This window comes from Octodon degus, unplaced genomic scaffold (assembly GCF_000260255.1).
Source record: "Octodon degus isolate 3935 unplaced genomic scaffold, OctDeg1.0 scaffold00285, whole genome shotgun sequence".
Taxonomy (NCBI): domain Eukaryota; kingdom Metazoa; phylum Chordata; class Mammalia; order Rodentia; family Octodontidae; genus Octodon; species Octodon degus.
This window is the reverse complement of record NW_004524861.1, coordinates 478,346-492,800: the sequence shown is the minus strand read 5'-3', so window position 1 is coordinate 492,800 and position 14,455 is coordinate 478,346. Positions and strand designations below refer to the sequence as shown.

General features: G+C 46.6%; 1 protein-coding gene across 1 annotated transcript in view; it reads left to right on the top strand.

The window, feature by feature from the left end:
- Positions 1-14,455, top strand: part of Arhgap22 (Rho GTPase activating protein 22) — a 130,582-nt gene that overhangs the window by 20,945 nt on the left and 95,182 nt on the right. The window contains exon 2 of the mRNA XM_004646960.2: positions 1,669-1,868. Coding sequence (XP_004647017.1) covers positions 1,669-1,868 — 200 coding nt within the window. The remainder of the gene's footprint in view (positions 1-1,668; positions 1,869-14,455) is intronic.

Sequence of the window (14,455 nt, the reverse complement as noted above, 5' to 3'; positions counted from 1 at the left end):
ACCTGAGACCCAGATTGCTTGACTGAGATCTCTAAGGTTGGAAAGAAGCAAATAGCAGGGTGGAATCTCAAGGTACTGAAGGGTGGTCCTGGGTTAGGATGAAGGGAGAAAGAAGATGCTAACTGCATGCAGTCACACAGGGTGGGAGGGAAAGCGTGGAGCTAGCTGGAGCAAGGCTCTGCCCTAGTGTAGGCCACTAGTGGCTTCAGAGTAGCTGTGATCCCCACAGGAGCTGGACCACGCCATGCCCCCAGGCTTCTCTGATCACCCCTCCTTGTGGTCTCTGGAAACCCCTAGAGCCCCAGGGATCACCAAACCCCTCCAGAGACAGCCACTTTCCCTCTGGTCCCAAATAGCTAAGGCCTGTCTGGCATGATTAGTACCAACTTCCAATAGATGACGACAGGTGGTAGAGGGAGAACAGATGAGATCCTAGACCACGTCAGCTCCCTTGCTGCCAGAGAGAAGTTACGACCACTCTCATTAACCCCGCTGTGGTCAGAGTGCCACCCATCCAAAGCAGGCTCTGCGGATACCCCACTAAATCTAAGATCAGACTTCAGGGTGTAAGGCTCAGACAGAGCTGGGAACCCTAGGCTCAGTGGTGTCCTCAGACAACAGCTGAGTATTGGGCTATGTTTAAGGCCGTGCTAAAGATATCATCCTAATAATGTGTCCCGTGATTCTGTCTGACCACCATGATTTCCATCTATTTGCTGCCCACACATGTAGAACTGGATATGGTCTCATTTCCTCCTGTCCCACCCCTCCAGCTAGAGGAGCAGAAAGACAACCATGAAGGTGGCTATCAGTCATGGGCCGGGCTCCCTGTCCTGTTTGGGGAGGGGCTGACTTTCTGGAGAACATTCTGGAGGAAAGTTCTATGGTGGGGACATCATTTTGGGTCAGGATATATAGGAGTTCACCATACACTCAAAGCCAGGGATCTGATGGAAGAGAGGATGCAGGACAAGCCCATCTAGGACAGCGTGGGTGAAATGCAGGGTAGTCTTTGAGACCTTCAGTAATGTTATGAAGGAAAGACCTTATTCTTGCACACACATGCATGCACACTGAGACAAGGCTATGTATTCCAATCAGCAGTCAGGATCCATGCTCTGAATTGCAAGTCTGATGACATTTTGACTCAAAATTGTTCCTCCATGAGGAGGGGGTAGAGCTGGAAAGAACAAAAAGTTATCACCATGGCCGGTGATGAGCATGCTCCCCTGCTGAGTACTGGGCCGTGCAGTCAGCTGAGGAGAAGGAACCCAGCTGGGCTTACAGGTACCCAGTAGGTGCTGGGATAGAAGCAAGGCCCCTTGCCTCTTCCAGGGAGCCACCAGTGAAGCGCTTCAAAGAGCAGAAGCAGGAAGGTGCAGGGAGGTGGTGGAGTCTGGCTCCCCCAGAAGAGGGGCTTCACTGGGAGGATACAGTTGTGCCTTGGTGCATAAATGAAGAAACCTTGGGAAACAGCTTCTGCGATCCTGGGGACTGCAGACTGTTCACCTCCAGGAGCCATGGACGGATGCTGCTCAGGGCCTCTGCATGCTCATGTTCAGCTGACCCAGACTCCGAAGCCAGGGTGCCAGAGAAGCTGGGATGCCGAGACCGAGTGAGGACTGGCCACAGGTGCACCAGCCTCACCATGTGTGTTCTCCTTTTCAGCCCGCTCCAAGAGCCTGGTGATGGCAGAGCAGAGCCGGGGCTCCGGGCAGCTGCTGGGCCCCCGCAAGCCAGGCCCTGTGCTGAAGGCCGGCTGGCTGCGGAAGCAGAGGGGCATCATGAAGAACTGGCAGCAGCGCTGGTTCGTGCTGCGTGGAGATCAGCTGTTCTATTACAAGGACAAAGATGAGACCAAGCCCCAGGTGAGGAACACCTGTCCTGTGTCCTGTGCGTGGCAGGCCAGAGTTCAAGGAAGGGCTCGCTATGCCCAGGTTGTGAGGCAGAGACCTCAGCACCCATGTTTTACTCTTATCCCCAAGATCCTGACATCATCGCAGCTTGTTATGCAGAAGCCCATCCCTAGTAAGGAGACCACTCCCTGTGCTGTGGGTGGAGGGCAGCCTCAGCTCGAGGAGAGTACTCCCACGTCCTTTCCAGCTCACTCCCCTGCTCCCATGCCTCAGGAAAATGGCTAGGGACAATCTGACCTCATGGGCTGACCTCGGAGCCCTGAGTCCAAGGCCTCCATTCACAGTGCTGTTTCCTGCCAGCACTGGGAACCCACCTTGGGACCGAAGGCATCTGCCTGTCCTCCCAAACTGTGCTGAGTTCTTCCACTTCATGTCCTCTAGCATATATGGGCCATGAGGCCCTGTGACCAAGAGGTCTGCATGCCACCACCCAAGACAGTGGGGCTAACGGAATGAGGCAACCCCATCCCCAGGGCAGAGAGGCATCTGGCATCCACAGACTCCACTACTTTAGATCAAAAGTATTTAAGAAGAAATAGTGTGTCCACAGCGAACTTGGGCAGCATGTTTTCTTGTCTTCCTTAAGCAACACAGTCTAGCACTGTTTGTAAACTCACCAAGTATTATAAGCAATCAGGGATGACTTAAAGTATGCAGGAGGAGCTGCAGAGGTTAGATGTAGGCGCTGCACCGTGTTACATAAGACATCAGTACCCACGGGCCTCGGCATTCGCAGGGGTCCTAGGCCCAGTTCCTGCAGGTGGCAAGGGACATCTGCTATCACGCCTTGGGGAAGTAGAGAAGGGATGTTAAAGGGAATGTCCCAAATGGTGCTTCTGGTCCAAGGGCACATCTGTGCACGTCCCAGAAACCCCCTCAGTGAGGGGCTGGGAAGGGGCAGCGGTATCTGGGTACAAGACAGAGAATGTCAGGTTCGCAGAGAGAAAATAGCTCTGATGCCTCTTTCTTCTGAATGTGTCCAGGACGGAGTGGCACTGTGGGTGAGCACATTTTGCTCTTCTGCAGTACTTTCCGTCCTCCCTTCAAGAGAAAGTAAGTTTGGAGGGAAGGAACAGGCTTCATTTCATTGCCTGCAATTGGTGCTGGAATCATGTGAGTTAGTAACTCTGCCTTCACTGTATTTATTCCCGAGGTTACCTCTGTTTATGGGAAGTGATTCGGGCTTCTGCTCACAGCAGTGCTACCAAGCTTGCCTTTCCAGGCCATACCTACTTTAAAAACAAAGACTATTTCATTGCACTGTGAGGAGGCTGAATGCTACTGAACCAAACTATTAAAAAAAAAAAAATGATTAGTGTGGTAAGGATGTGGTGGTACACACATGTCATCCCTGCTCTGGGAGGCTGAGGGAGGAGGAGCAAAAGTTCAAGCCCAGTCTGGGGAATTGGAGGATTTAGTGAGATCCTGCCTCAAAAAGAACTGGTGATATAGCTTAGTGCATGAGCCCTGGGTTCAAATTTTATGTTACATAGATTTTACCACAATAAAAAATAAATCCAGGAAAACTTTCAAATAAATAATAGTGCAAAGACCTAATGCTATTATGGGCTACTGGACTCTTTTAGAATATTTTGCTGAGTTTACACACCTATAATATTCAAATAACGGAACTTAGAAAAAAAGGAGTGTACAGATGAATGTCTATTTTGTATCCGTGTATTTAAAGTGGTTAGGATAGATATATAGTTACATTCTCTTAATGAATAGAATGATTTGTTCTAATAGTGTTTGTAAATAGGATCTCAAGGCCTCATCTTGTACAGCAATTAACCACTAAGAAGAATATATGCAGTGTGTTAGTTATTGAAACTGTCCTACCGATTTGATTTGAAACTGTCTCATTGCTATCTGTTTATCAATAAAATTATGAAAAAAATAATAGTGCAAAAGAAAGTGTGATAGAACAAAAAAACATGTGATTGGACCTAAAATTAAGAAGTTTAAAGCAGATCTGAAAAAGACCAGGAAAGCCTGATCTTGCCCAGTCCCACCTCCAGAGGAAGGAAAACCACACCCACACCAGTTTGTGGGACAGACAAGAGCTTTGAACCTGATCAATCTGAATGTATCAAAGTCACATGTCACATACTAGCTGTTTGTATGAGTTGGGAGACCCACTTAACATTTTAACTTCAGGTTTTATTTGTAGAACCAGACAATCTTACGTACGTGATGGGAGTTAGGTACATACCTTGCACGTAACCAAAGGCGAAGCCAAGCATGCTGGGCGCTTAACCTGTGCTGACGTGACCCCCAACTGTGCTTTGGCCTTCAGCTTACACTATTTCCCTTGTGGCCTCTTTGGCCCCTCAAGCATAGCCTGGCTTTCTTAGCTGGCTGGTGATTGGTCACTCTGATGACCATGACCAAAACTGCCAGGATCCTCAGCCTTTCAGAGCCATGCCTTGGGCAGCCTCAGCTCTTAGCCCCACCCCATGTCACTCTCAGCAGAGTGCCCTCAGTAGCTACTCTGGGGATCCTCTAGGCCTGGCTGGCACTACCAGGCCTTCGGGGCTGTTATGTCTCCAGCAAAGCCAGACTCCACAGCAGCCCCATGCATAGATCTCTAATCTCAAAGCAGTGATGCGTCCAACTGGACTCATTCGTCAGACCCAGTATATCACCAACTGCCTGGCACAAGCTCCCCCACAAATTTCTACTTAATTGCATGAACTCCATGTAATACTCTAATTCTCAGTGCCTGCTTCCTGGAAAAATATGCCCTGCTCACTGTCCCAGTGACAGCATGCCCTGGTAGTCAGTGCCCTCCTGTCAGACAGCCATACCAGCTGCTGTCACTGTCGGAAAGAGGGACAGCCAGCACTGTGATGCTGCCCAGACCTCCAGAACCATGATAAACATCACAGGCCTCATGCCCCTTGGTCTCTACCAGAGCTTTGCTCTTCTCGGTCCCCTTTGCAGGGATTACAGGGTCAGGCCTGGGAGAAAACACAGTCACCTGCAAAAGCACTGGCACCAGCTCAGACAGAAGGCTCCGAATGTGTGACGGCACTCCCATGCACCTTCCCCAGGACACATCCCAGGGTTTCCAGCAAGTAGTTCCACAGTGAAGGAGTCCATGAGTTTTCGTCTGAGTGGCCTTCACTTCTGCTCAAATTGTTTGCTTGGGCCTGGACCTGCCCCCAAGGCACCTGCTGCCTAGCACGGCCTATTCCATGCCTCCAAGACTCACTTTCATCCTCTCAGTACTTGACAGTTTCTTGGCTTGGATCGAAATGGCAAGTGCAACCTCCAAAACCTAAGATGTGAAAAGTGTCACAAAGGTGATCCACCAACAAATAGGAAGGAAATGGGGAGAAGGAAAAAACAATAAAGCGATGTAAAGAGAAACAAACGGATAAGATAACAAGAATGTGTACAGGCACTTCAGCTGTCTGTGCGAGTTTGAGTCAAGCCTGGACATTAGCAATTTAGTGAGACACAAACTAAAAACCAGAAAGGAGGGTAGGCCAGGTGTGAAGGCACTAGTTTCAGTCCCTAGTACAAAAAGTGAATAATCTATTCCTTCAAAGATAGTGAGGGGCAGGGATTTAGCTCAGTGGCGCAGCTCCTGCCTTGCAAGTGTGAGGTCCTGAGTTCAATTTTTGGTACAAAACAAAACAAAAGAGGGTGAGAGGTGAAAGATGTCCGTATGAGTCCTGAGTGGGAGGAAGTGCCCCAAAGATGTGGGTGGCCAGGCTCAGAGCACACCCTCACAGAGGGCAGGCCCCTTCTGAACACAGCAGTGCCACAAAAGCCATGGATGTCCAGAGGGATTTGCTTATCTCGCCCCAGCGCTTCTATGCAGAACACAAACATTCAAGGGAGGCAAAGGCCAGTGAGCCAGGGGTGAAGGAGTGGGGTCACTGCCATACTCCCAGGACCTCGTGCAGTCTGGGAGTCCCTCTTCACAGTCTGATTGTTCGGCCAGGGGCAGGAGTCACTGACGTGACACGTGCTCACACTGGCCTGAGCCAGTCCTTCCTGGGTGCCTTCCAATGCTGCAGTCCAAAGAGCAGACAGGAAAGTTGCTAGGGCTCATCGCAGCTGCAGGCCGGAAGTCAGAATTTCTGCCAGTCCTGCATGGCACTGCCTGCCCCTAGCGGCATGGGGCAACTAGATGGGCCAGCCTTTCATTTCCTTTTACTCCCAAGGCCCAGACAAAAGAGCAAAGGAGGAACATTATAATGGTCCCCTTTACCCATGGAGTATATATTCCAAGTTCACAGCATATGCCTGACTCCTTGGCAAACTTCTGAACCTTCTACCTTCTAGGTGATTTTCCTAGACCTGTGTGCCCATGATAAAGTTTAATTCATGAATTAAGCATGGTAAGAGATTGGCAGCAATAACTGATAAAATAGAATCATTAGAACAAAATTCTGTAATAAAACTGTGTACTTTGGGGCCTTTATTAAATATAATAAGGGTTATTTGGACCCACACACTGCAATATCAACCTAATACTCAAGATAGCTACTGAGTAACTACAGGTAGGGGACACAGTGGAGATGCACTGCACAGAGGGGTGATTCGCATCCCACGTGGGAGCCAGCAAGGCCACTTAAGATTTCTTCAAGCTGCTTAGGGTGATGTACAACTTCCAACTTACGATTGCTTATTTCTGAGTCAGACATGGTGGCACATGCCTGAAATCCTAGTACTCTGAATCACAAATATGAGCCCAGCCTAGACAACTTAGCAAGACTCTATCTCAAAATTTTGAAACATTAGAAATTAAAAAAAAAAAAAGAGGCTGGGGATGTAGCCCAATACTAAGGCCCTGGTTCAATTGCCAATCCTGGAAAAAAAGATTATTTATTTCCAGGATTCTCCATTTAATATTTGCAGATTGCCATTGGCCAACAGTAACCGAAACTCTAGAGAGTGAACTGGAGGAGAAGAGGGACTATCATATTACTAAAGCAGCGTAGCAACACAGCATTTAATAGTGCCACCGTTTTCAAATGTGTGGGCTTGGGGCCCAGTGAGCATTTCAGGACAATATTAATATTTATTTTCTCTCAAATCATCTAAGTAGTTGACCTAAACACTGCTAAATAGCCTCCAAAATCCTCCTTCTTTCTATTGATATTACCATCCCCTGGGTCAGTCAGCTTTGGTCAAGTGGGGCCAACGGGCTCAGTGGTATCCCCAGTTAACCCATCAAGGGACAGAAGACCAGCAAAGGTCTCACCGGTCATGGGCTGGGTTAAAGGAGCAGGCCTGTCATGATGCTGTGGCTCCTGCAGAGTCCCACAGGCCCTAAGCTCAGGAAGCTCAGAAGCAGAGAGCAGCCCACAGAGATGTGGTGACACTACTAATCTGCCTCAAATCTGTGATGAAGTCACATGCACCTTTGCCTGTCCTTCCTTCTCCTGTGACCAGGACAGACATCTGGGATTCAGGGACTCTCCAGGTTAGCATTCTGATCTCTGGTCCCTTCCCAATGAATTCTCTGCATCCCTGGGGCTTGCTCAGGCTCCAGCCCAACTGCCACTGAGGCCAGGACACCAGGACTAGAAGTGTCACCTCCACACAGACTTCCCACATGGTGCAGCACCAGGTTCCACAGACATGGCCATAGGCATCAGAATGACCACACTGGTGACAGGGCCCAGGAGAAGGGGCTGGGCCTACAAGGACCATGCTGAGACCTGCAGGGCCATCTCAACTTCACAGCCAGGGGGTGCGACCATTGGACAAAGGCTCCAAGAGTAACTCAGGACAATCAGGACAGGATCTGGGATGGAATCCTTGGAGTCTCCGCCCGCTGTGCAGCTAAATGAGCCCTCCAACCAAGAAAGGCACTCCCTGGTGGTTGTGAGAGGCTCTTAGCTGGGAGCCCTGAGGATTCTTTGGGCTTTACTAGATCCCCAGACATAAGCTGCACACCTGTCACAGGCCCTGAACAGTTCCCAAGCTCCCCTGGTGCTCATCTGGGTTTGCAGTGGGCTCAGGGCCAGGCTGGGTGGCCAGAAGGTGACCCGCTGGGGAGGTACTGGAAGGTGAAGAGAGCTGCTGCTCAGATCCTCAAGCCTGTTTCTGGTGTATCACCTGGCAGCTCTCACACTGGCCTGCACCATTCCTAGGGCAGCAGTAAGGCAAATGTAGCGCAAGACCCACCGTGAAGCTAAGCAACCCTAGCAGGCCAGTGTGCTGCCTGAGAACAGGGAAGTCAGGGGCCCATGGGCTGATGATGCCTCCCCACAGAGCCTCCTGGGAGAAGGTTCAGGACAGAAGTCATTAGCACAGAAAGATGCTCTTCTCTGAGAGCGATAGTGCCTCACCCACAACTCACTCTCTTCAGCCTTTCCTTTCCTTTCCTTTCCTTTCCTTTCCTTTCCTTTCCTTTCCTTTCCTTTCCTTTCCTTTCCTTTCCTTTCCTTCTTCCCTTCCCTTCCCTTTCTTTTCTTTTCTTTTTCTGATACTCTGACAGAAATGGCTCGTGGCTACAGGCTTAGATGATAAGAACAGAGAGGAGGCCTCCCTACATGGCACTGAGCTTCTTCCTGATGTCTATTATTTATGTAAAATTTGGAGCCATACCATTCCTGGTTGGGTATCAGATGCCTGAAGCTTTTAAGATGGATCTAAGGTCCTCATCAGAGTTTTCAGAGATAAAGAACCTGAACAATTACTTTTAAAATGTGTCTGCAATTTTTTTCCGAGGCATTGCCCAGGGAGGATGTTATCACGCTGCAGCTGTGGCTTCGTAAGAAGCATTTTAGGAGCTGTCTCTGCACAGTGTTCTTTGATGAGTCTGGGGAGCCTGGAATGCCAGTTGCAGGGAGCTCAGAACCATTGCAAACCCCAGCGCAGGCCCGGGAGAGACACAGAGATACAGGGGTCAGCAGGGGCCACCCACAGCACTATCATCACAACTCTGTAGGCTCGTTGCTGTCCTGGACCCCTGATGTCTGGTAGCAACACACAAAATGATAGGGGAGAGGGCATCCCTAAAACCAGACCAGATTAACAAGGTGGTAGCCAAATTAGCTTTGAGAATAATAAATTACTCACAATCGCACAGGCCCTGAATTCTTACTAGGTGCCCCCTCAGATGACCCTGTGAGGAGGGAAGGACAGGGGGTAACAGCTTCCTGATTACTGGTCAGAAAACCAGGGACCAAGGACAGGGACTGAACAGATGGCACCAACTCATTTAACAGAGAGGGAAACTGAGGCTGGACAAGGCAAAGTTGCCCAAAACTTATGTTATGTTTTGTGTCTAGTTGCTCCCTCCCCAAAGCCTCATGCAATCATGGGGTGGGGACTTCAGAGTTGAGATTAATTCATGATCAAAACTGGAATTATGGATCTCTTAGTGCTGCTGGGATTGTGGGTGTGAGTGCTACACCCAGCCTGGGGCAGATAGCCTGAATGCAACAGTAGGGAGACAGACTTGCTCTCTGTTGCATTGTGGCTGTTACTCCTCCCTTTTACTCTCTGCTCTTTGTCACCACCATGAACTGTTGTCCTATTCCATGTGCCAGTCTGCCTTGGAGCCAGCTGAGTAAGGACTGAAACCTCCAGTAACTGTGAGCTAAATAAACCTTTCCTTCCTTTATTTTGGGTGTCTGGTATTTGTCCCAGCAATGAAAGAAGAGTAACTGAGACAACTTACTATCTGTAAGTGAGGTCAGGACTTGAACTAGATCTGAGGCCGAAATCTCTGTGGTTTCCACCTAGTGCCCCACCACCTTGATTTCAGATATGATCTTGGTTCTCTTCATAATGGAAGCTCTGGGTGCAGGACATCCCACTAGACCCGTGCAAGTAGAAATCTTTGTAGCTTTTGCTATTTGTTAACCCGACTTTCTGCCTTGGATGGGGCTGAGGCTTCTGGACATCCCTCAGGGCTCTAAGAGCTGCTACCAAGATGGGTGCTCTTCGTGAGAGGGGTCCCAGCAGCCTCCCCTGTGGGCAGTGCCCCCTTCTGGCTGAGGCTGGTACAGAATTGGCCCAGAAGACTTGGGAAGCAATTGCCATTTGCTATGAGTCAAGGAAAGTCCAGAGGCCTGGCCCTGTATGTTGCAGATGCAAGGGGTGGGGGCAGGGCCATTCCCTTGCAGATGACAAATGGACACTCTAGGGTGCAGGAATGCTGGCCAGGCTGGCCTGACCCCTTCACAGTAAGGGGAGGGCAGGGTGAGGGGTGATGGCGGGCAGATGCCGACGGCCCATCACACAAGCCCAAGCAGCACTCTGCAGCCTGCAGCCTTTCTACTGTCCCTTCCTTCCTTCCTTCCTTCCTTCCTTCCTTCCTTCCTTCCTTCCTTCCTTCCTTCCTTCCTTCCTTCCTCCTTCCTTCCTTCCTTCTTTCCTCTTTCTTTCTTTCTTTCTTTCTTTCTTTTCCTTTTCTTCTTTACTTTTTCATTACTTAAATTCACTTATTTGGAAGCAAACATTACAGTGCCTAACACTGTCTCCCAAAGTGTAAGATTCTGGGAGTCTTTCTGAATAGTCTTCTCTGAATATACTTATCCCCATGTATCCATGCACTCTGCAACCACAAACTCAAACACAGACCATATGGAAGAAAAAGCCATGTCTGTACAGAGCCCATGTCATTCCAAATAGGCTATGGTTGGCAGAACAATGCCCTCCCCCCAGACACAAAAAGTTGTCCCTGTTCTCATCACCAGAACAGGTGAATGTGTTCCATTCTGTAGCAAGGGAAAAGCAGGACTGCAAGTGTGAGTCAGGTGACCACGCTGCTGCTCAGTCGTACAGAAGTTCCCTGCTCTTCCAGGTGGCCAATGTGGTCACTATATTCTTTGTAGTGCAAAAGGAGGCAGAACAGCAGGGCAGAGTGGAGAGATTTAGATACACCACTGCTGGTGTTGAAGAGGAAGAGGGGGGCCGGGAGCCAATGGCTGCAGACAGCCTCTGAAAGTTGGAAAATGTAAGGAAGCCAGAGCTCCCCGAGAGCACCTGACAATTCTTAGCCCATTTAGGCCCCTTTCAGGCTTCTGTCCCCAAAATGTAAGAAAATGAATTTGTGTTGTTTTGAGCCATTAAATTTGTTGTCATCTATCAGGAAAGTAATACATACTTAGAATCTGTTTTCTAATGACTAAATCCAGTATCAACAGTTCAAATATGATAAGCATTCAATATACTGCAAGTAACTAACATGCAGTTTGCTAAATTTGGTCCCATGTAGACACCTGTGAAACTGTTACCACACCAGGATAACAAACTATGCACTATAGGGCTGGCCAAATAGCTCAGCAGATTAAAGCACCTGCAAGCAGGTTTGATCCCCAGGCCTGCCATGCCAGCCCTGCCCCTAGGGTGCCCTGAGACAGCAATGGAGACTGGGCATGGTGGTGCACACTTGTAATCCCAGCTCTCTGGAGGCTATAAACAGGATTACTAGAGTCCAATCTAGTAGTAAGACCCTGAACACCCTGTAGACCCTTCCCCTAAAAACTCTACGTTATAACCAGATTTCCTTCTGTCCATTTGTAGTCCTTCCCTTTCCCCACTGGCTCTGTTCTTTCTGACATCTGACCCTAGTACTACTGACCTACTTAGTTAGCACTTTCTAGATTTCTATGTAAATGGAATCACGTAGTACATACTCACTTGTTGCACGACTTCTTTCACTGAGATCAATAGAGATTCACCTGTGTTGGAGCATGCACTAATAGTCCACACATTCTTATTGTTGAGTAGTATTCCTTGTGGACATATATCATGGTTTGTCTATCCACTTGTCTGTTAATGGCCATTTGGGTTGGATCCAGTTTTGCATATTAAAAATAAAGCTGCTTTGAGCATTTGTACATAAATCTTCATCTGAATGTGTAAAAGCATGTTTCGTGGGTAAATTCACTGCAGGGGATTGTACAGTAGATGCAGATTCAATTTTTTAAGAAATTGCTAGACCTCCATATAAAGTGGTGCTGCCATCTCGCACTCTCATCAGCAGTGGGCAAGTCTTCCAGGGTTTTAGGCCTGCCACAGCCGCACTGTGTGCCTGATTGGTATGGATGTGTTCTTTGATTCTATCAGTTTAAATAGCTACATAATGGTATTATATTGTGGGTTCAATTTGCATTTCTCTAACGGCTGTGGAGGTTGAAGATGTTTTTATGAACTTACTTTCCAGCCCTGTATCATCCATAATAAATATTTATTCAATGATTTTGCCCATTTAATTGGATTATATATTTACTTATTACAATTTAAGAGTGATTTATACATTTTTATAATTTTTAAAATTTGTACATTTTTAAATAATTTTCAAATATTTTCTCTAATATGTAGCTTTTATTTTCATTCATCAAAGAGCATAGTTAATTTAAATAAACTAGATTTTTCAACTGGCTTTTATTTTTAGTTGTATATCTAAAGTTATACCCCAGAAACTTCTGCATAGTCCAAAATCATACACATTTTCCACCAGAAATTTGATAGACTTCGCTTTTACATTTAGGAATGCCATTTGTTTTGTGCATATATTTGTATATGATGGGCAAGTTCACACTTTTGAGCATGACTATGTATTTGTTCCACCACCATTTGTTGAAAACATTCTCCATTCTCCATTGAATTTGCTTTGTCCCTTTGTGAGAAATCAGTTGTCCGTATATGTGTGGGTGTGTTTCCGACCTGTCAATTTTGTTTCATTAGCCTGTTTGTCTATGTTTATTCCAATGTTTCATTGATTGGATTACTGTAACTTTATAGAAAGAATTGAAATTAAGTAGTGTTAGGCCTTAATTTTGCAAGTCTGCTTCTGAGTTGTCTAGCAATTATAAGTCCTTTACATTTGTACATGAATTTTAGAATGAATCGCTCAACTTCTGCAAAAATGCCTACTGTGATTTTGATTGGAATCGTACTAAATGTGTAAACCAATTTGGAAAGCATCGACAAATTAACAATAGTGTCCTGACCAATAAACATGGAGAATTCCCATGTTTGTTTAGATCTTTCTCCTTTATTTAGATCTTTCATCTCTGCGAGCAGTGACTTATAGTGTCCAGCACACAGGTTTTGCACATCTGTTGTACAAATTTGTAATATTTATGCCTAAATATTTTGTGTTTTGATGCAATTGAAGTGGTTTTGTGTCTTCAGTTCCCAACTGCTCATTGCTTGTGCACAGAGCTATGGCTTTGCCTTCTGTGTTTATCTTGTCTCTTGCAACCCTGATGGCTCATTTGTTAGTTCATGTAGCTTTCATCAGATCTCATGCAAGGCTCTTCATGTTTTCCATGGGCAGCATTTTACCTCATCCTCTCTCTGCAATCTGCTCAACCTCCTCATCTTGACCCTGGTCTTAAGAGAAAAGCTTTGTCTTTCACCAGTAAATTCACATTAGATTTTGCTTTTCATAAATGCCCTTATCTGACTGAAGAAGTCCCATTTTATCCCTAGTTTGTTGACAACTTTTATCACAAATGGATGGTGAATTTTTATCAAATGTTTTCCTGTCTTTATGAGATAATTACATTTGTTTTATTTTTAGTTCTATTAATATGGCAGATTGCATTGATTAATTTTCAATATTAAATCAAATCTGAATTCCTGGGCTGAGCCTTATGCAATCTTTACATGTTTTCCTTTCTAGATATTGTGGATTCTGTTTACTAAAATTCTGCTGAGCATTTTTGCCTCTATGTTCATGGAAACATTGGTCTGAGGAAAGTTTTTCCTTGCAATATCTTTGGCTGACTTTACATCAAAGCGATGCTGGCCTCATAAATGCATTGAAAAGTATTAAATGCTTATCTCAATTTCCTCAAAGAGTCTGTGTAAAATTGACATTATTTCTTCCATAAATATTTGGTTGAATTCAGCAATGAAGTCATCTAAACCTGAGATTTCTTTGTGGGAAGGTTTTTAGGTACAATTTTAATTTCTATAGGACTGTTTAAGCTACCTGTTTTTTCTTTTTTTTTTTTTATGTATTTGGTTGTTACAGTGTCTTACTATGAGGTTCAGACTCATAGTGATCCTCCTGCTTTCAGCCTCCCCAGCGCTAGGATTACAGGTGTGCACCACTATGCCCAGACTCTGTGGCTGGCTCAGCCCGCCCTGGGGGCAGGGCTGACATGGCATGTGGTACCAGGGATCTAACCCCTGTTCCTGTGCTTGCCTAACCTTGCCTACACAGGTACTTTAGTCCACTGAGCTATCTCACCAGCCCTAGAGATTGCTTCTTGAATGAGCTTGGTAGTTTGTTCTTTTAAGAATTTTCTCCATTTCATCTAAGTTCCCAGATCCACTAATGTAATGTCTTGGGATGCATGAGCGTGTGTGTGTGTGTGTGTGTGTGTGTGTGTGGTTTCAAAGTACTGGGGACTGAATCCAGGGCCAAGCACAAGATAAGCACTTGTTCTACCTCTGAACCACATTATATTGTCCTTAACGTTGCCTTATTACCCTTTTTAGAACTGAAGAATCTGATGTGACAGCACCTCTCTCACTCCTGATACTGACAACTTATCTTCTTCCCTTTTTACCTAATTAGTTTGGCTACAGACTTATCAATAAAATTT